This window comes from Tursiops truncatus, chromosome 16 (genome assembly GCF_011762595.2).
Source record: "Tursiops truncatus isolate mTurTru1 chromosome 16, mTurTru1.mat.Y, whole genome shotgun sequence".
Lineage (NCBI taxonomy): Eukaryota > Metazoa > Chordata > Mammalia > Artiodactyla > Delphinidae > Tursiops > Tursiops truncatus.
In genome coordinates this window covers 54,794,577-54,816,665 of record NC_047049.1, presented here as the reverse complement: position 1 = coordinate 54,816,665, position 22,089 = coordinate 54,794,577, and the positions used below count along the sequence as shown (strand labels likewise).

Here is a 22,089-nt window from a genome sequence, read left to right as displayed (position 1 = left end):
GCAGTGGTTGCTGGCAATTAAAAAGTTGCTCCTTAGTCTGAGCACGACTCTACCTTCCTGAAGCTAAAATCCCCATCTCTCGTGCAGCACATGACATCAAAAGTTCAATAAATACACAGAACAGAGCTATTTTTCTAATCAACTGACTTAAAGGGTGACTACCCGTATCTGCCCACTACAGCCAAGATGTCAATGCGGGTTTTGGCAGGCACTGCTGACGCGTGTTCCCAATGCCATGTTTAAACAGAGTGCTGGTCACCCCCCCACAATCACCTAGATGAGTATTACAAACATCCCTACTGAGTCAGCTGTTCCACACACTACAGCTGGCCCTCCCCCGCTGGTGACTGCGACAGCCCCACGACAGCATGGGCAACTCTTCACCAAGACCATTTTTGGCAGGTGAGCAATCTGCCTGAGGTTGCTAGCTCAGCCAAGACACACAGACGCCGCACCACCAGAAGCCGGCCATCCGGAGCAGGCAGAAGCCCCTTCCCTCAAGGACAGCAGCCCACAGAAAAGTGATGCTTCTTTCCTCCCTCTCTTATTTATTCCCTTTTATTCCCATTTCCCTTCCAATTCTACTCCCCCAGGCACTTAGGCGACCATTGTTTTGTCTATCTTTTTGTGTGTGTTCTTGAAAAATGGGCATTGTTTTGTATTGTTAATTTACATAACAGCGCTGCAGTATCCATCTCACTCTACTTCTTACTTTTTCAAGGAGCACCATGCTTTAAGCTCCATCCCATTGCCATGTGTGTGTCTCATCAGTCACTTGGAACCACTGCACTGTCAGCTCTCCCAGGGATGGATGCCACCCACGGAGCACTGCAGTGAACCTTCACCTCCCTCCGGGAACTTGTGAGGGAGCCTGGGGCATTCACACTCAGGAGAGGGGCTGCAGGGTCAGGGCTTGGCGGCTGCCCTGCCAGAGGCTCCAGGACGACTGCACCAGCAGGGGTGAGTTCCCACATCCCCACACCCCGCTGTCCACGGACATCATCTAGCTTTCTAGTTTCTGCCAGCCTAGGAGGTGGGAAAGGAGAGGGTTCACTGTGGATTCTTACCAAACCTGCCAGAACCACGCCTCCTAGGAGAGCAGCGAGAAAGGCATCTGCCACAGTAAGCGTCAGTAGCGCTGATGGAAACAATTGCTCATTAATAAAAATCTCCACTGGGAAACCTCACTCCCTGGAGCTGTCACAGACTGCTAGAGCACAAACACCAGGCACCACCTTGCAAAATGCCCTGGATCCCGCCTGCTGTGGTCAGTGGAGGAGCCTCCCAAGGAAGCCGACTGCTCAGGAATGGGCAGCGATGGGCTCTCCGCCGACTTCGCTTCTTTATGTGCAATCACACAGCGCCACCACCAAGGACTATTATGCACAGCTCATACCACATGTGACGCCCCATGTGATCTGACAGCACCTGAAGCAGTCTTTACCTGTTCAATGTGTCCCAGCAAGGTCAAATTGCTCTAAAGATTGCTAAACGCTGATTCCAGTCTCTGTGCTAACTTCATCACGGATCAGGAGCCCAGAGTCTGCAGACCAGCGCTGGTTTGTAGACCACACCGAGTGTGGGACAGAGCGGGGAACAAATCAACCACCCTGCCCTGGAAGGCACAGCGTAAGGTGGCGCTTCATTGTAATGATGATACGAATATTAGCCGATGCTCCCGCAGTGCTCCCTGGGTGCCAGGGGCTGCTCTCAACACTGCAAAACTAGTAACTCCTTTAACCCTTACAAGACAAGGTCTTACTATTATTCTCATTTCACAGATGAGGAAACCAAGGCACAGAAGGAGAGTGACTTGCCCACGGTCACAGTAAGTAGCAGATCCAAGATTTGAACCCAGTTCTTGACTCGGACGCAGGCTCTTAACCACTCGACTAAGCGGATTCCTGAGTGACCTGACCCTTCCCCACCTGTTCCCTCACTGTAAGGTGGAGTAAGGACCCCCAAAGGGTTGCTGAGGTCAAATGAGGAAATACAAAAGTAACAGACAAAGTACCCTGTGCAATAAAAACACGTACCATCTGCGCAGTGCACAGCGATCTACGTGCATGGCACCATCTCCCTGCACCATCCACCTACTTTCACGCCAGCTCGGAAGGCAGTGGCGTCACAGGTCCCATCACAGAGAGAAGGATAAGGCTTGGTGAGGCTACGTGAGGTGGCCACGGGGACACAGCTAGAGGGCAATGGTCACTTATTTCTCCTCAGCCACCTCACTCCTCAACTGCTCCCTTCTCCTCCCCAAAGAGAAGGCCAGCAGATGGGAATGGGCTTCAAGTTCCCTGGAGGACTCAGGGACCCTGATTTCTAAACACCCCAGCTGTAATTCTCAGACTTGAAACTTAGGAGAAAAAAGAAGGCCTTCCAATCCATCTAAGGGCTCACAGAAAGCCAACGAGGCACCTCTGGGGATTCCGAGAAGGCTAGTCTGTCTACACCCCCTTACACCACCCTCCTCTGGCCACAGTGCCCTCTCCCACATTCTACCGACCACCCTCTAGCCCATGCCAACCCCGCCTATTCCTCTAGGCAGGCTCGGGCTGAAGCAGCCTCACAGAGAACCGATGCAGGGAGAATGACTGGACGCCAACAGCCAGGCTTGCCCTGTGCCTTCCGAGGGCTGGCTGGCTTCACCCTATTTTCCCAGGGCCTGCTGAGTACATGCCCTAAACAGAAGCCCCAAATTCCTCTGAAGACCCACTATTCACAGAATGGATTTTCTCCCAAGCCTCCTGCCCCTGCTCTGCACGCTGTCTCATCAGGCCTGCCTTCCTCCTTGTCCCCGTCCAGCGCCCACCCAGCCTGCCAGCCGCCCACCCTCACCCAGCTCACAGTGCACTGATCTTTAGATGGCCTCCTCTGTGCTGCATGACCTGTTCTGCTGGACACCTGCTCCCTCGGGCTTGGGCTTTCCAATGAGACAATAAACTCCTGGTGGGCAGGAGTCATCTTCTTTGTCACCCTTTTGAGAATCTTACAGATTTCTGCAAATACACTTGTCATCTGCTATAAACCACAAAATGGAAGGTGAGGAGAAGCAAGTCTATAAGCTAAGCTGATGACCTTCCAGCATTTCTAAAAGCTCCAGAATAGGCAGCGCAACCAAAACTGAAAACCTTTGAGGAAGAATAGGATATACCTTCCATCTAAAAGAGCAAACCCAAGTCGGGGCGCCCAGTACGGGACTGTGGCGTCGTTCATGAGCGAGGCTAATGTCTTTCTCACCTCTGCGTGCTCAGCACTCAGCAGCGCCTGGTCGGAGCACTGACCAGGTTCACACTGGATGGATGATGGATGGGCAGACGGACAGGCAGTTGGCCAGGTAAAACTTGGACCCGACTCAGCCTGGTCTCCACCCTAAAGGCTGAGTGATCTCATGCAAGAAGACAGTGACCACCTCTGCTGAATTTTCACATGGGAAGTCTTAATGTTGGATTGGCCCAAAAGCTCGTTCGGGTTTTTCCCTAACATCTTACGGAGGAGACGGTCGTATATAATAAACTCTCACACACGGGCCTGAAATTCTAAGCTGCTTCAGGTTCAGCTATATTTTTTCCAGGAGAAGGACCCAGAGCCAGCACATTTTCGGTTTGTTATTCTCTTGCTTTTTCCTGGATCCAGTTCCCACCGAGGCTGGCCATGGGGGTGGCCGGCTCAGTGTCCACAGGGCCTTTACCCTCTTATCTTTATTAAAGGTTTTTTCCTCTGGGGCAAGAGGCTCAGTGGCGTCAGTTTGCTTTTTGAACTCTGTCCCGTGACTAAGCAATAAGAAACCACACAGTCAGTCCTAGAAGTTTTTGCTGTGTCATAAAAAGAATGAGACAAGGAGGTACCTCCTGCCAACATCACACCCATTCTCTGACTCAGCACTAAATTTAGACGTCACGTCCTATGTTTGCATTCAGAGAGTACCCCCTGTGTGACAGGTGCTCAGAACATGTCTGCTCAATGAATGAACCCTGTCACGAAGAAGAGGAGGGGTGTCCAAGGCTCAGGACACAGAAATGTCACTGGGGACCTTCACAGGATGGCCCAGAATACAGAACAAATGCAGATTCTGTAAAGAAACTGACCAAGACTCCAAAGCCTGCCCAGCCTCTCAGCAGCTGGAGGCCCTGAGCAAGGTGACAAACCTCTCTTGGCCTACTCTGCCCATTTGTGGAACATAAATACCAACTGCATGGTCTGATAAAAGATTTTTTCTCAATGGTCAGGAAGGAGAGCTACAGCACAACTCCATGAACTGCGATGCCCTGTTACATGCTGGAAAGGCTGGTGCCTGCAAAGCCAGGCCTGGATCAGGAAAAACCAGTCAAGGCTCCTGAGACTCCCCGCCCAGTCTGTGGCTGGTGGAGATGCCTTGGAAGGAGCCCCGGCCTGGGAAGAAACCTGGATCCTGCGTCCAGCTGCACCGAGGCATGCTATGAGAGCCTGGTGGAGTCCCTTTGTGTCTTTGGACTCTGCTATTTCTCATTTATAAAATCAGCAGTCTGGGCAAAGTGGTCTCTCAGATCCCTTCCAGCCCCAATACTCGACAATCTTAAGCTGCTTAAGAAACATAAACAGGAAATGAAAATTCTGGCCAGATGAGAAGAAAGAGAGGTTACCCTGAGCAAGACGAATAGAGGTTATCGTGAGTATTGAAAAGGTCATTATACTTCTTTAAAGTATGACTTCTTACATCAGAATATAAAAATACAATTAAGAAAAAAATTAAAAAAATAAAAAAATAAAAATACAATTAAGTTTCTTCCCATGTGTTTGTTATCCCATCACTCACTATTGGCTGGACAGATTTTTCACCACATTTGGACAGCAGATTTGCAGTGGTCAAAATGATATACAAGAATATTCGTTTGGGAGTCCCAGGCCATCTTAAGGAGTCTGACGGTTACCATCCAGACAAGTAACCTGAAGTTGACTCAGAAAGAGGCCTGAGAGCCACCTGGGAGAGACAGGCCATACCTAGAAAAACACTGTGGGTAGAAAAAACACACCCTGGCTTGAGACAGCCACCGAGGCTGCAGCTCAGAGTCACAAGCGATCATCTCTGCTGGCTTCCCACACAGGCAGCTCCACAAATCCCACCTGCAGGCTGCATATCGGAAGGGGCTTATCTATGCAACAACAACTAACAATTCTCTTATGCAATGTAGGGGTAGGGCCAGTCAGTGATATTATTTAAAAAAAAAAAAATAGAAGAAGTTTTCAGAAAAGGTAACCACTTCCCACCTGACCCCATCTGATGGGATTTCACTCTGCTCCTTCCCAATCACTGTCTTGTGTAGCAGAGAATGGTTTTTTTATTAGTTGCACTGTGGTCACTTGTCATTTTTGACAGCATGGTTTATCCTGAAAGGAAACCTACAAAGGTAAACAGAGGAAGCAGACAAAGACAAGAGTATCTGGTGGAAGCACAGCTGCCACTGGCAGCAGCCTCTGGGTCCAGCTGTGACTCACCAACCCAGCTCAGCTCAGGCAAAGGAAGGTGAGGCTTTGGGTAGCTCTTCACCTCCCTCTTCATGGAGAGCAGCTTAAAACAAAAGCATCCAAGCACACTGGTTTTCAAACCCTGTTCCACAGAACTCTGGAGAACCCGAGGGAACTGTGCGGAGGCACCGCAGGGAGTCCATGGGGAAAAGGGCAAGCTCCAGGCCTCCATACCTGTTCACCACAGCAACTGTCTATCTTATATATCTGGCTTTCATGTAAGAGTCCGGTTAATGAAAAGAATCCCACAGCTTAAAAAAAAAAAAAAAGGCAAAAATAAAGAAATTTAACTCATAAAGAACAGTTACATTTCACATATGTTATTTCATTTAATCGTTCCCAACAGCCCTGGGAGAAAACTGAGGCTAAAGGGGTTTACGATCAGACTCCACAACCCATTCTCTAATGTAACCATCCCATACTCACCCACCATCTATGTGGACTCTCGGGGAAGGGACGTCACCACCTACAACAGTCCACTCCATAGCTGGATAGCACAGACCATTAAAACAAGTTCTACATTGAACAAAAGGCCCAGGGAAGCGGGGGCTGCTGGGGATTCTAAAAGAGACTCAGAAAGCAGCATCAACTAAAGGCAACGTGTGGACCTTATGAAAATCCTGATTTGAACAAACAATCTATAAAGAGGCATTTCTGCAACAAGGAAAACTGAGTATCAACTGGATATGAGATGACATTAAGAAATTATTAATATTGTTGGTTGTTGGGATAGGAAGGGTGGGAGGGAGAGGCAAGAGGGAGGGGATATGGGGATATATGTATATGTATAGCTGATTCACTTTGTTATACAGCAGAAAGTAACACAACGTTGTAAAGCAATTATACTCCAATAAAGATGTTAAAAAAAAAAAGATTGTTGGGTGTAAAACTGGTCTTCCGGTTATATTTTTTTTCTAAAGGCCTTATCTCTTAGAGATACCTCCTCAAGTATTTATGGAGGAAGTGATAGGCTGTCTGGGATTTGTTTCAAAATATTACAGAAAATGGGACTTCCCTGGTGGCGCAGTGGTTAAGAATCTGCCTGCTAACGCAGGGGACATGGGTTCGAGCCGTGGTCCGGGAAGATCCCACATGCCACAGAGCAACTAAGCCCGTGCGCCACAACTACTGAGCCTGCGCTCTACAGCCCACGAGCCACAACTCCTGAGCCTGTGTGCCACAACTGCTGAAGCCTGTGTGCCTAGAGCCCGTGCTCCGCAACGAGAAGCCACCGCAATGAGAAGCCCGTGCACCGCAACGAAGACTAGGTCCCGCTTGCCACGACTAGAGAAAGCTCGTGCAGCAACGAAGACCCAACGCAGCCAAAAATAAACAAATAATTTTTTTAAAAAATTACAGAAAACAGAAGTTATTAGGAGAGCTGGGTATTCATTATATTATCCTCTCCATCTCTGCATATGTTTAAATTTTTTATAATATATAGTATAAAATTAAGGCAAGGAGGAAGGGAGAACGGTTCTTCCTTATCTTTTTTTAAATATATTTATTATTTATTTTTGGCTGCGTAGGGTCTTTGTTGCTGCGCGCGGCTTTCTCTAGTTGCATTGAGCGGGGGCTACTCTTGCGGTGCGCGGGCTTCTCACTGCGGTGGCCTCTCCTGTTGTGGAGCACGGGCTCTAGGCGCGCGGGCTTCGGTAGTTGTGGCTCGCGGGCTCTAGAGCGCAGGCTCAGTAGTGGTGGTGCACGGGCTTAGCTGCTCCGCGGCAGGTGGGAATTTCCCGGACTAGGGCTCGAACCCGTGTCCCCTGCAGTGGCAGGCGGATTCTTAACCCCTGCGCCACCAGGGAAGCCCTCTTCCTTATCTTGAGCTCAATTCTACCTCCCAGTATCTTCTACCAGTCATCTCTCTGGGGTCAGAAAGAATCAGGTCTCATCACCTGCCCATGTCCATCTGAAAACAAGCATCCAAGCCCCTCTAAGTCTCCTTTCCTTTAAAATAACTCCTCCCAAGGTCCTTTTGGAGCGGAGCTCCTCACAGCTCACGGCGGTGCCCTCCTTAATGGCAGGCTCCAGGACCAGAGCACTGTGAAAGTGTGTTCTGAGCAGCCTCAGGAATGTGGGCTTCCTGGTCCATGCACACTCTCGACTCTCCCTTGAGCATCTCTCTGTACCCTGTGACACCTCCTGATTCCAAGGACGAGAAGGGGATTGGCTCTCTACTCAAGGGCAGGCTACCCCCAAGAGCAGAAGCAGTAGCAACAGCTTGCCCTCGCCTCACATTAATCACCTCGATCCTCACCAAAGCCCTAGGAGGAGAATATTAGCCCTTTTATAGATAACGAAAAAGAAAACCCAGAGAGGTTAAGTGCCTTGTTACAGTCACACAGACTAAGATTAAAGAGCCAAGATTTAAAGTTGTGGGGGTCCCCAAGTCTGGGTTCATGACACTCAGCTCTCTCTCTGTGTCCTTACTCCCGGGCTCCAAAGCACAGCGATGATGCTCAGGCCACCCGGGTCGTCCATCTGTATCACCTACCTTCCCAGAAATAACTTATCACTCTCCAGGCCATCTTCCAGCTCTCCAGCCCAACAACTCCCCAGGGCTCAGAAAAGATCTGTCCAGGAGCTAACCTGTCCTGGACCCGCAGTCACCAAACCCCTGAACAGGTCTCTATACATCCTTCCAAGGTGCCCCTGGAAACCCCAACTGTGGACCAAAGCCCAGCTCTAGAGAAGACCGCAAGAGGTTTAACCATCTCAAAGAATAACCATCACGAACAAGACTTCATTCTTGTTAAGCCACACTGGGGAAACTGAGGCCCAGAGGTCAAACATCTTGCAAACATCTTACAAGATCACACACCAAAAACATCTACTGGTCCCAGAATCCACTACACATCTGAATTGTCAACATATCCAAAAAAATCTACTAGCCCCAGAATCACATACGCCCATTTCAGCTGGTATCAGAACTCAAAAGAATGGGAACGTTTAACGTTTTGGTTCCTTGAATGAAAGAGCTGGGGGAAAATTCGAAAAACGACGGTATACATTGATGTTCCAGTTCCCTGCAGTAATGCTGAAGTTTCCCAAGAGCGCACCTCTCAGAACCCTGATGTTGCAAGACGCTCAGTGAAAAAGGGTTTTGTGGTCAAATCAGTTTGGGAAACGCTGCATAGTGAACCCCTCCAGTAAAGTCCCAAAGCACACTGGCTTACTGGTGCTTGAGAGGCTCCCAGTAAAGGAGCCTGTGTGACCTGCTCAAACCAACACTGCTCAAATGTACTTGACCAGAGAACCTTTTTACAGATAACACCATTGACATCCCACCAAACTACTGTTTAGAAGATATTTCCTTGGGAAATGCTGATCTAGGTTTTTCTAAAGAAAATCTTGATAGCCAGTTAACCCTGGATTCAAGTCTATGTAACCAAACCAACCCTGAATGGGGTAAGGAGCGAGTGTCTACAAAGTGGAAATAACTAACATACTTGGAGGCCTTTGGGGATGGAGATACTAGTACTACTGCAAACACGAAGAAAATGTGTGAACACCCCCTGGCTGCCAGATATGAATGCTGCCGGGATTCTATGGTCAACAACTTCTGCCCTCAAAAGAGCCACAGATGACTACTGAAACTAAAATCTTCATTTCTGGTCCAAAGGAATTGTGCTAAGGCTTTCCAAAATGAGTCTGGGGGGAAAATACACAATTTTTAGAAGAAAACAATAAAATGTTGAACTAGGACTCCAGCCAGGCCACTCACCCCTGAGTCAAGGTGCTGTGGACAGTAGGGATTTCCTTAATTAAAACTCAAAGCAAACAGTATGGAAATTCCTCAAAAAATAAACACAGGATTACCACACGATCCGTAATTCTACTCCTGGATATATAATCAAAAGAACTGAAAGTAGGGCCTCAAAGAGATATTTCTACACCAATGTTCCTAGCAGTTTTATTCACAATAGCCAAGAGATGAAAGGAACCCAAAAGTACACTGGTGGATGAGTGGATAAACAAAATGTGGTACATACATACACTGGAATATTATTCAGCCTTAAAAAGGAAAGAAATCCTGTCACATGCCACAACACGGATAAACCTTGAGGACATTACCCTAAGTGAAATAAGTCAGTCAGAAGAAGACAACTACTGTGTGATTCCACTTATACGGGGCATCTAAAGTAAACAAATTCATAGAAACAGAAAGGAGAATGGTGGTTCCCAGAGGTGGGGGAGGGAGGAATGAGGAGTTATTGTTTAATGGAGACAGAGTTTTGGTTTTGCAAGATGAAAAAGTTCTGGAGATCTCTTACACAACAATGTGAATATACTTAGCACTACTGAACTGTACACTTAAAATGGTTAAGATGGTGAATTTTATATTTTGTGTTCTTTACTACAATTAAAAATTCTTAAATAAAGGAAGGAAATTTTGACACATGCTATAACATGGATGAACCATAAAGACATTATGCCGAGTGAAGACAAGCCAGTCACAAAATAACAAATACTATATGACTCCATTTTTATATGCGATACCTAGAGCAGTCAAATTCACAGAGACAGAAAGTAGAATGGTGGTTGCTAGGGGCTGGGAGAAGGGGAAAATGGAGAGTTATTGTTTAATTGGTAGAGTTTCAGGTTCGAAAGATGAAAAAGTTCTAGAGGGACTTCCCTGGTGGTCCAGTGGTTAAGAATCCGCCTGCCAGTGCAGGGGACACGGGTTCGATCCCTGGTCCGGGAAGATCCCACATGCCACAGGACAACTAAGCCCATGTGCGCCACAACTACCGAGCCTGAGCTCTAGAGCCTGCGAGCCACAATTACTGAAGCCCGTGCGCTCTGGGGTCTGTGACGAAGAGTAGCCCCTGCTCACCGCAACTAGAGAAAGCCCGAGGGCAGCAACGAAGACCCAGCGTAGCCAAAAAAAAAAAAAAAAAAAAAAAAGAAAAAGTTCTAGAGATGGATAGTAGGGATGGTTGCACAACAATGTGAATGTACTTAATACCACTGAACTGTACACTTAAAAATAAATAAAACAGTAATTGTAATGTTATGCATATTTTACCACAATTAAAAAAATAGAAAAAAATGGTTCAAATGGTAAATGTTATGCTATGTATATCTTACCACAGTATTAAAAAAAGCAACATCAAGGTCAACAGTCACCTCACAATTACCCACCAAGGGTTTACAACTGGACGGCCAACATGGAACACTCCAAACATCTGTTTAATTTAAAATAGTTCTGTAGCACTTTCGTGGAGCTCTGTCTCAAAAAGATCAACAGACACACACAACTCAGAGATATGCAATCTGCCCCAGGGAAAAGGTGAAAAAAAATGCAATATCTCCCCAACTCAATCCCGTTTAAAATTCTTCTCTGCTGAACATGTTCGGCATCCCTACTGCACAGACTGATAGGGAGTTCAGTCCTCTTGCCTTATGCCCACTATTTCCGTGGCTCACATCTTCCCAAGGTTACAGGAAATTAATAAAGAACCCCCTTGAAATGGCCTGCAGAATGTATAGGTGGTTGGAATAAGGTGGAACAAAAAATTAAGACAACTCCTACGTTGCTTACTTTTTCAGGAAATAGAAAGCCAGAGTACGAAAATCACTTAACACTAACACTAAATCAAAAAATAGTAATCATGACTTCCCTGGTGGCGCAGTGGTTAAGAATCCGCCTACCAATGCAGGGGACACGGGTTCGAGCCCTGCTCTGGGAAGATCCCACGTGCCGCAGAGCAACTAAACCTGTGTGCCACAACTACTGAGCCTGCACTCTAGAGCCCACGAGCCACAACTACTGAGCCCGTGCGCCTAGAGCCCATGCTCCGCAACAAGAGAAGCCACCGCAATGAGAAGCCCGCGCACCGCAACAAAGAGTGGCCCCCGCTCGCCGCAACAAGAGAAAGTCCACACGTAGCAACGAAGACCCAACGCAGCCCAAAATAAATTAGTTAATTCATTTTAAAAAATAGTAATCATGGTAGAGACCTGGAAGAAACGTCTTAGAAATCTACTCCAACCCCATCACCAAGCTTCCTTGGACCTAAGGCCACCCTGCAAGTACTGAGAACCCTACAGGACTGAGGAAGTCCTCAGTCAACACTGCACTTCTTCCAGCTTTACTTCTTCCAGCCTTCTACTTGGAAAAAAACAAGCCCCAGGTAGTTAAGAGGCTCATCCAAGGTCAAGATGTTGTACAGTTAGGAGCAGATCCCCATCCAAAACTCTTTCGAGGACACCAAGCTGACTTTCAAATTCTAAGTGCAAAAAGTGAAGGGCTCTCCAATCCTACACAGGCAGTGTGGTCGCTCCGCGTGGCTCCTGGCAGCCAGTCTCACAATGCTGGTACCTGAGGGGTGACCATGGAGACTTCAGACACCAATGTCACACCACCTGCTTCCATCACAGACATACTGTGGGTGGGGACATCCGTGTGTGCCGCTGGAACTCACCCTAGCCTTCCTGCACTCCCACAGCCTTCTGTCACTGTGAAGTCACCACTTAAGAACCTGCACTTATTTCTGAAGAGAATCTGGACTTACGCAGGGACACACCACTCATTCGCCACACAGCTGACTAGTCATCCATCCAACAGAAATTTACTGAACGCCCATGTTGGGGCAGGCTCTATTCTAGGCATCGGGAATACAACAGCGAATTTGGCTCATGGAGACTACATTCTACTCTTGATGACCCCCAGCCACAGTAAAAGCAACCCTGACATCTGTTCAGCAGTTTACCAGGAGCTCTCCCATAACCCTCAGACCAGGAGAATCCCAGGCTTCTGGTCCTAAGGCTGGTTCCAGGCTGCATTACTCACCACACTAACAAATGCTCCTTTTCTCCTACCATGCATTGTCAAATAGCAGAGTGAAGTAGTTACTGTTTTCATTATTTTGTAGAGAGGGAGATAAGTTCAGAAAGGTTAAATGCCTTGCTCAAGGTCTAAAACCTAGTGAAATCTGACAACCTTCAACCACCCCACTCCAGCAATGACCTCATCTGCTAACTGCATCATCACACCAAGATGAGACCACATCCTGGACATTCACCTGCTGCTTTACCTGCACGACATCGTTTCTGCTCTTCTTTTTTTGGAGAACTGCTTCTCCCCATTCTAAAGAACCACATGGTACTGGTACGAGCTGCCAATCACCCTACCCTATTGGTTGGGTCCACTGCTGGGCCCATCTTAGTCCTTTAGCCCCAGCCACGGTGACTGGGTCTCACACGGACGTGTGACCCTAGTCAGGCCAATCAGAATCCTCCCATGAGATTCTTCTGCCTGGTTTTCTGGATACGGCTCCCTTTATTCTCTGGTCAGGGGCTGTGGAGATGAAGCCAAGAGGGGCCTGAGGTCATGTTCCAGGCCCACGGGAAAAGCCCGTGGCATTCAGGATCAATCATCCCAAGGCCAGTTACTCCAATTCATCCCAAGGTTTTGGAATATTATACAATAAGTTTCTCTTTTCTGACTAATACAGTTTGAGCTAAGTTTCTGTCACCTGCAATAAGGGTGCCTGAACTAATGCACAGAGGGATAAATAAAATCTGCCTTTCTCTTAGAAACCTCTTTTCAACCATCACTTTCAAGTTCCTCCACTGCTTCCTTCTCAACACAATTAACAACCAAAAGAAAAACCACAATGGCTGGAGCTTTTACTTCTGACCATCAAGGACAGAGTGGATGAAGAAAAGGTGGCTGGTACCTGAAGAGAGCAGGGAGAGAACAAAAGGCCCAGGTAACCTCTAATGAATAATAGATAATCCACACCTGACGATCAGCAGCCAACTGCACTCATCCCACCGGAAACGCCTGGGGTTATTCTTTTCAAAAAATTCCTACAGCTTTAACTTCTGACAAGTTCAGCCCCAGGTGGTGTATAAACCCCTTGCTCCGCCTAGCCATCACGGTCCTTCAGATTACCTCTGCATCTCCACCCACCCAGAGCCAATGCCCTGCTCACTCAGGCTGGTCTAATTTCTGCAACCTGAAAACACACTGCTCCTCTCATAGCTAGGAGTTTGTTCTTGCATCTCCCACCCAGAACATCCTCCTTTTCCTCTGCACACTCAGAGTACCCCTTCAACACCCAGCTCAAGCCCCAGTCCCTCCTCGAAGCCTTCCTTGGCTTCTCCAGCAAACACTACCGTCTCCATCCTCTTAACTGTAGCGAAGCCAAGTCAGCCAGCTCTCCAGGAAACTAAAGAGGAGGCACAGAGGGGACGAGGAGGAGAAACTCAGCTCTGAGCACGCAGTAGAGAGTGCCACCAGCAGTCACCGTGTTCTGCCACTTCTGCTCCACGAGAGAGGCCTGTTGTGAAAATGGTCTGGGGAGCCCTCCACACTTAGATGGTAATTAGAGCCACTAGGGGTGGATGAGAGTATTTGCGGAAAGCATGTAGTGGCGCTTCAAAAGGAGGAAAAAGCCTGTTTGTATTTGTATCACTCAATTGATCTGTCTCATAATGTCACTCTCCTGAGTGTCCCATTCCCCCAACTAGGCAGCTGCAGGCTGGAATTACATCCTATGCACCCCGGCCCCACGTGCACCAAGAACAGGACCAGGCACCTCAGGCCTCCCCAATCTCATTTTGCCTCCCAGTGGCTGAGACAGGCCATGCAGCACCCCCAGCCCCATCTCACAGATGAGGACGCTGAGGCTCAGCGCCAGGAAGGGGCCCCTCACTCCAGGGGCAGGCGGTTGAGGAGCTGCAAGTGAGAAAACCCAGATGTCAGCAACTGAATCAAAGAGAAAAAACAAAGGACCTCGTGGGTTCCGAGTGAGCAAACAAGATCCTGGTACTACCATGGAAGAAACTCGAGAGACCTGAGCCAGTCAGAGGAGAACAGTTCTCTCCTCTCTCTACCACCAGTGGGGACAAAGGGGCTCACTCCTTCCCTACAGATGCATGAATTGGGACAAGGAAAGGCTACAAAATTCCAGAGTTCCCCAATGCAGGCAACGGCCTAAAACTGTAATGGGAGGGCCAAACCAGGTAACAGGAAAAACCACCCCCAACATGGAATCAGGAGCACTGCACTTCGCCTGACTCCAGCTCCTTTCTGCCCTGCAGCTCCTGGCCTGTCCTCAGACCTCACAGATGGCGGGAACGGAACCCAGCGTCACGCAGAAAAGGCACTAGGTGCCGCAGAACTAAGTGAGACATTCAAGTATGCAATAAGATAGAAAGGCTCAATAGCGATGTACTATCAATTGTGGTAGAGAAGTCCCCCTGCCCCCAAAATAAAACAACTCTGTGTCTTCTTACTCACCCTCATACCCCAGGCCTGAGCATGGTGAGTTATAAACGTCTGGGGCTCTAACTGAGCCTGAGCAGAAGAGATGAGCTTGGTTTGCTTACTGCCCCGTACCACCTAGGCCAGTTTCCTCCCAGTTCCAGGCCCCACGTGGGGAGCGGCCAGACATCATCTGCGTGCAGCACAACAAACTCCCACAGCACACAAGTGCCAGCCATGGGACGGGCATTCTAGACCAGGGGCCCACATGGGATGTGGAATCCATCAAAGGAGCCCCTAACTGGGTGATGGCAGCACCTCCGATGTAGAAACAGTGACAAAGGGGCCTCCCCTTGAGACTACGGATCCTTGGGAAGCCAACCGGTTCCTCTCTGGGGCTCCCACAAGACGCTTGCACTAAGGCTGACTTACAGGCAGAGGTGTGCACCTGTGTGAGGAGTGGAACCTGCTGGGAGAGCAAAGACCAGGACACAGGGCTGAGTTTCCCTGACTTCGGCTCCTCAGGGATGAAACGGGTGCTTCCATTCCTTCAACCCGAGCAGTCCTTTTAGTCACTGAGCTTTGCGCCATAAAAGGGGCTCCCTGGCTAACAGAAAAAAGGCTGCCAACCACTGCACAGTAATTCATCCTTTAAAAGATCCCAACGCTCTGTGGTTCCCTTGCACACCGTGTCACCCCCTCATCCCCAGAAGCTCTACATGGCATCTTGCCAGACCAAATGCTATCCTAATTTTTTCCTAAAGTATTAACTGAAATGAACTTAACTTCCCTTGAAAACCTACACAGCTCTGCATTGTGGTAAAACTAGGGTTTGAAATCCTGCCCTTGAGGATAAAATCCAAACCCTATTTTATCTTTCCCTTAGATGTCAGGACCAGCTTCCAGAACTTCAGCTCTGTGAGGTCCCACCTTCTCTACCAAGCATGGAAAAGGGAGGGCCCTAATTAATGGCAATTCATCTATCTATTCCAGAGATTAAAGCTAGCGCTGATTCAAACACATCCCATTGAAGACTTAAGTCTGCACTCAACTTCTGCGCTTCCTTGATCAACCTACTCCTTCAAGCACAGAGAGCTAGGTAGACAAAAAGGCAACTAAGAAGAAAAAAAAGTTACCCCAAAGAGATTTCCCTCTGACATTATCCTCAAGGGCACATCTGACAGCTCTTAGCATCATCCCAGGAGAGGACCGGGCTGCCCAGCAACTCAGACACAATCATAACTGGGGGACAGCGTAGGTTTGAGGAACAAAAAATGCTGAAGAGTCAGAAACCCAAAGTGGAGACAGAAGGGCCATCAATGAAATGATATGCTGTGTGGCCAGCAGCCTAGTCTCTCTGTATGCCAGTTGCCTTCACTACCAAAAAAAAGGTGGCCAATATCCAATGGAGCTGTTACCAGGAAGAGCTTATAAAACCATCTCCTTAATAAGTGAGGCTTTTAACGGCCAAATAAACACGTTTCATCAGCCTGTGGCCTACAAGTTGTTAAAGGCAGTTCATCAGCCCTCTCTGTTCACTTTTAAAACACGGACAAGACATAGAAAAGCAGCACTTGTTGCTCCCTGGTTCCAAATGGGTTAAATAAAACAATGGGTCATAATTGAAAACTCCTGGTGCCCAATACTTTGAGCAATTTAACCACTCCAAGCTGGAGTTTTCTCTCTGGCAAAGTAGGAATAATAGCGCAGAGAGTGGTAAACGAACGTGATACAGCAGAGTGCCTGCCACAACAGTAGGTGACCAATAAATGCTGGCTCTTCCTTCCTCGGTGCTATGCCTTCTTCTTCAGCTTCCTTGTCTAAAAGCCTGGCTTTCCACACTCCCCAACCAGGCCACACCAAGCCTACCACTTGCCACAAACTCCCAGCAGTAACCCCCCCCAAAACACACACACACACACACACACACACACACGAATACTCACAAATCCATCACCACCACCCAAGGGAACCCGTCACCAGCCTTCCCTCCTCAGGCAGCTCGGCACCCTTAGGGAGGGAACTGAGCCCCAGCAGCTACTACCAGGATTTTCCCATGGTGCAATGCAACTTCCCCAACTTTTCCCGGCCCACAGTTTCCAAAGAAACCTAGCAGGCATTGTGCATAATCAACCACAAGCCTGGGCGAACAAACAGACTGAGCTTTGGGCAGAGGGAGCTGAGAAAATCAAAAAGTGAAAAGGCACCAGTGGTCCCGAAACGGGGTGCCAGGGACCAAAATTCAGAAGTACCGGCCCTGGCCCAGGTTCTATTCTTCTAGACCTTATCACTGATTGAAGGCTAGCAGAGGCTCTCAAAGGACTGGTGGATGGTTAAGAGTCTCAGAAAAGGGACTGACGAACATCCCTCCGAGATCGCCCCGCGGCTAGACCTGGCGGTCTCGGGAGGGCCCCGCTGCCGCGGTACCTGGAGGATCAAGGCCTGCAGTGCGGGGCATTGTTCACAGCAAGGGTGGGATTGGGGGAGGAGGTGTGAAGTGGGGGTCCGCGCACCGGGCCCTCCCCAGGCAGGCTGAAGGAAGGAAGGTTCTCCTCGCGGCAGGCGCCAGGTAGATGAATGGCCCTCGCGACTTCCCCCTCGGAGAACCGGAGAGAGAAGTCGTGGAAGGCGGATCCGAGAGGCCGGGTGGGGGTCTCACACTCACCGGCGCCCTCGGCGGGCTGCGGCGGCCCGACGACGCCGTTCAGGTAGAGAATGGGCAGCAGGTGAGGCTGCGTCTTCTCCAGCGCCGCCCGCAGGTCCTGGAAGTGGTCCCGCTCCTTGGCCAGGAGCAGCTTGAGCAGCAGCTCCGCCTTAGCGCCTCCCGCCTCCTCGTCCAGCTGCCGCCGCTCGCCGGGGCTCAGCGCTCCTGCGGCCTCGAGCAGCCCGAGCACCGCCTCCACCTCTGTCATGGCCTGGGCCAGGCTCTGCTGACACTGAGCGAGCAGCTCCCGGCGCTGGGGCTCCATGGTGGCGGCCGCCCCGCCCCGCCGGACGGCTACCGGACTCCCGGAGGCCGGCGGGCGCGCAGGCGGGCGGGCAGGCAGGCGGGTGGCGACGGGCCCCGGGCGCCTCGGGGCGGCGAGCGGTGGCGGCAGCCCTAGAGCGCCGGGGGCCGCGAGGCCGCGGGGGCCATGGGCCGGGGCCTGGGCGGGCTGGGGGCCCGGGCGGCGAGCGGCGCTCAGCAGCGGCCGCCTCCCGGGCTCAGTAGCGCAGCCATGTTGGTTGCGGCGGCGGCGGGACTGGAAGAGGAGGAGGAGGAGGAGACGGAGGAGGAGAAGGAGGAGGCGGAGGTGGGGACGGCGGCCGGGGCGCGCCCCGAGGCCCGGCTCCAGCCGGGCATGCTCCCCCTCCCCTCCCCCTCGGCGCGCGCCGCTCCCCCGCCCGCCCCGCGAGAAAACTCTCCCCGAAACGCCGGCCCCGGCGCCGCCCCCCGAACACGATTACAACTCGGAAAGGAAAGTGGCCCGGCCGTCTTCGCCAGGCCCCCCGACGGCTCGGGAGCCGCCTCGCCCCGGCTCGGCTCACTGGGGCCCCGCGGCCGCCGCCGGCTCCGCCTTGCCCGCGCCCCGGCGTCGCCGCCGCCGGTCTGTCCCTCCGCCCTCTTCTCTTCTCCTCTCCTCTCTCTCCCCTCCCCTCCCTTCCCCCGGCCGGCCTTTCAAGCGCCCGGGCGGCCGGCCCCGAGGGGATGGGCGAAGGGGAGGGGTCCCCACCTCCCCGCCCCGGGCCCGCCTCGGAGGCGGGGACATCGCGCGCGCTGGCTCGCCGGGTCTCCGAGGCCCAGGCGGAACCGGCGGTGGGGGATTCGGAGTCTGGGGCCTCGCGGGAAGCAGCCCGCACCCCCAGCCCCCTCGGCCAGGCACACGGCCAGACCCCGAGCTATTGGAGACCCTCTCAAACAAAACCCTGCCCCGCCCCCATCCAGGGTCTTCTAATCTGAGAACTCCAAAATCAGGCCTGGAGACAACAGAGAGGACGTCCCCTAAACTTGGCCATCTCCAAATTTAGAACTTCCCCAAATCTGTAAGATTTCCCCACTCCAAGGAGCTATTATATAGAAAATGTCCCAGTATAATCCCGAGACTCGATTAATCAGGATCTTTCCCCTCACCCCCATTTTAGATGGGGTGGTTCCCAGTGTCTAAAGAGGCTTGGATGTTGGGGAGAGGGGGAGGGGATGTGTTACTGGAGGAGGAAGAGAGCCGTGGGGTCTGCAGTGGAGCCAGTTCATTTTTTTTGGCAAGAGAAGTGCTCTCCTCCCTAGATGTCATCCCAGATTCTAGTCTCAGGAGAAGGTAAATCAATGGGCTTGCTCCCCTGATACCCTCAATGAGGATCTACAGTTGGGCTCCAAGTCCAAGAATGCCTCCTGCCTTCCATTGTAGCCCTTTGTGGACACATAACCACTTACCTCCTGACTGCAGGAGGAGGTCCTTAAAAGCTGGAATCCCAGCTGATGACTCCCAATAACCCCACCTCGCCAGTGTAGAGTGGAAATCCCAAGGCCATTGCAAATGTCTGTGTTCCATTGAATGATGCTCAATTACAAACACTGGGGACCACAGGTGCTTTTTCTGCTGTCACTCCCACCCCACAACTTCCAGTCCTCCCCGCTAAAGAAGTTTTCTTGGAGTCTGCTTCTGTAAGGGGAGGAGTCTTTTTTTTATTTAGTGGAAACAAACTCTATATATAGTGGTTAGAACAAAAGTAGCAGTTTGCACTTCAGTTTGGATTTCCCTTTAAATAGCTACACAATGTGGGAACAAATCAATTACCCTGGCTGTTCTCAGTTTTCTCAGGAAAATAGGGTGGGGAGAGTGTATTCCACCAGGGGTTATGAATAAGCTCGAGGGTGTCAGTGAAGCTTTTGAAATTATCTGCACTTTTCTGTAGACATGTATGTATTTTTCTGGGATGGAAGTCCATAGCTTTAATCAAATTCTTTAAGGCCTCCATGACCCAAAATGGACTCCAAAATGGTGGAACTCAACTTTTTTCAGAGATCTCCCTGCTTAGGTAGTCTGGGCTTCTATGGCTGAGTGAGGTTCTAGGGGAGGGGAAGGCTGGCTATTGCACAGTGCCAGGGGTCTAGATAGGCTCCCTTGCTGTCCCTCCCACTCCTGCCCCTGAGAGATGGTTCCCCCTTCTGGCCACCTGTTCCCCTACATCCTAAATCACCTACAAAAGCATCCACTCTTCAGTACGCACTTGGACCTCTGTTCCTAACTGGATTAACTAGAAATCTAGGGGTGGGAGGAAGGTGGAACAGAAGAGAAGTTGGAGACTAATTTGGTTTGTAGTTAAAACAAATTGTGACTAACTCCTAGGTCCAAATGGTGCCTGAGATAGGAGAGGGCAGGAGGAACGCGTCATCTCCCAGTGACCCCTAAAAGAGTGGTGGGGAGCATGGATGTTTTGCCCAGGGAAGCCTTCCTGGGAAGCAGTGAGGAAGTCCATTTGCTAAGAGTGCTTTCTCTCAGGGGCTGCAGATTGATAGATGACTACTTTCAGCAAACTCTTTATTGGAAACTCTGGGGTTTTATGCAAAACATAAATTCTGGAGGAAATTGTTTACTTTATAAACATATTCGACCTTAAGTGCCCTTTAGCCAGTGACCTTGATATGACCTCGTGTTTCTGTACCATTTTATATCCTTCAGGGCACCTTTTCTCATACTATCTCCTTTGTGCCCTGTTCTACGTTGAATTGTGTCCCTGCCAAAAGATACGTTCAAGCCCTGACTCCCAGCACCTGTGAACGTGACCTGATTTGGAAATAAGTTCTTTGCAGATGCAATCAAATTAAAACAAGGTCATATTGGATTAGGTGGGCCCTAATCCAACATCTGGTGTCCTTACAGAAGAAGGGAATTTGGACACAGACACGCACACAGGGGAGACTACCATGTGAAGACAGGCCCAGAAGTTGGAATGATGCACCTACAAGCCAAGAAACACCAAGGACTGCCAGCAACCTCCAGAAGCTGTGGAAAGAGGCCTGGAAGAGACTCTCCCTCAGAGCCTCCCAGAAGGAACCAATTCTGCCAGCACCCTAATTTCTGACCTCCAGCCTCCAGAACTGTGAGCTAGTAGGTTTCTGTCATTTTAAGCTGCCCCAGTTTGTGGTAATTTGTTAAGGTAGCCCCAGGAAACTAATACAGTCTCGTCACAATGGACAAAGACGGGTGTCCCCATTTTACGAATCACCCTGTCACCTCACTCTTCTACTGCCTAAGAATTTCTCTGTAGATTTACGTACCTTTCCTCCTTCCGATCTTAGAGAAACAGCACCTCTCCACCTTCAGAACAGCCCTCCGTCCTATGGATAGAATCTTTGCACCCCTTCCATGCACATAGCCACACACACACACACACACACACACACACACACACACACACACACACACACACGGTCTCCCTCTGTGCTATGGCTCAGGCCTCCATCCCCTTTGCCAAAAAACAGGCCTGCATCTCCCCATTCTCAAAGGCCCCCTTTCCCTCTCTCATGTCCTCAGGAAAGAACCAGTGCCTGGCACCAGAACCTCCAGATGCTCATGGACCTCATAGCCCGTGGTTGGTGCTTTGCAGTCTGCCTTCCGAAAACAACTCCCCCTAGAAAACTGCTTTCCCCTCCCTTAAACCTCCTGTTGCCAGCCCAAGGCCTTTCCTTCACACCTCCTCCAGCGTCTTCCACCCTGCTCTGCTTCACCCCACCCTGAGAACATCTTCTCTCTCCCCCACTGGCTCCTTCCTCTCCACAGTGGCTCTTCACCCCTCTTCTCCGCCCACACTCCCTCCCTTTTAAAGGGTAATCACTTTGGAGCAGGACAGACATGAGCTCAGATCCCAATGCTGACACTCACTCCCTAGGTATCCCTGGGCTAGTTACTTAACTTTTCTGAGCCTCCATTTCTGCATCTCAACACTGGGAATAAGCATCTTAACCACTGTGCCACCAGGTTAGTCCCATGACCTAAGATTTTAAAATAAGACATCTGAGAGAGGCTCATACTTAGTGATAAAGCTTGCCCAGAGTACCAGGAGAGGGCAAAATTCTGAGTGAGATCAGAGATTCAAAGCATTTAAGAACCTTAGAAAGGAGCCCATCTGCTCCTGGTGCCCAGCGTCACACTCAGGAACTCCCTAATGGAGCACCTCCATCTTTCTGGTCTAGACCAGAGACTGTAGTCTGGGAGGCCCAGTGTCTCTGGGGTTACTACAACCCCAGTCAAAGAGAAAACTATGACTGTTCCCCTTTTCTGAGTGCTAAGTACACACCAGGCACTATACTGAAGGCTTCTCCTGCAGTCCCCAATTCCTCTCCATTACACCTATGGGCAGTGAGTACTACGATCAGCTCT

The 22,089-nt window shown here is 50.2% G+C and overlaps 1 protein-coding gene across 7 annotated transcripts in view; it reads right to left on the bottom strand.

Moving 5' to 3' along the window:
* Positions 1-18,057, bottom strand: part of DLG5 (discs large MAGUK scaffold protein 5) — a 120,394-nt gene extending 102,337 nt beyond the window's left edge. For 4 of the 7 annotated variants that reach the window (XM_033842199.2, XM_073793405.1, XM_033842200.2 and 1 more), the window contains exon 1: positions 17,394-18,056. In XM_033842199.2, the coding sequence (XP_033698090.1) occupies positions 17,394-17,697 (304 nt within the window). In that variant the 5' untranslated portion in view covers positions 17,698-18,056. Of the gene's footprint in view, positions 1-17,393 lie in introns of all 7 variants that reach the window. The other 3 variants (XM_033842203.2, XM_033842204.2, XM_033842202.2) reach the window with 2 other exon arrangements.
* Positions 18,058-22,089: the final 4,032 nt, after the last annotated feature.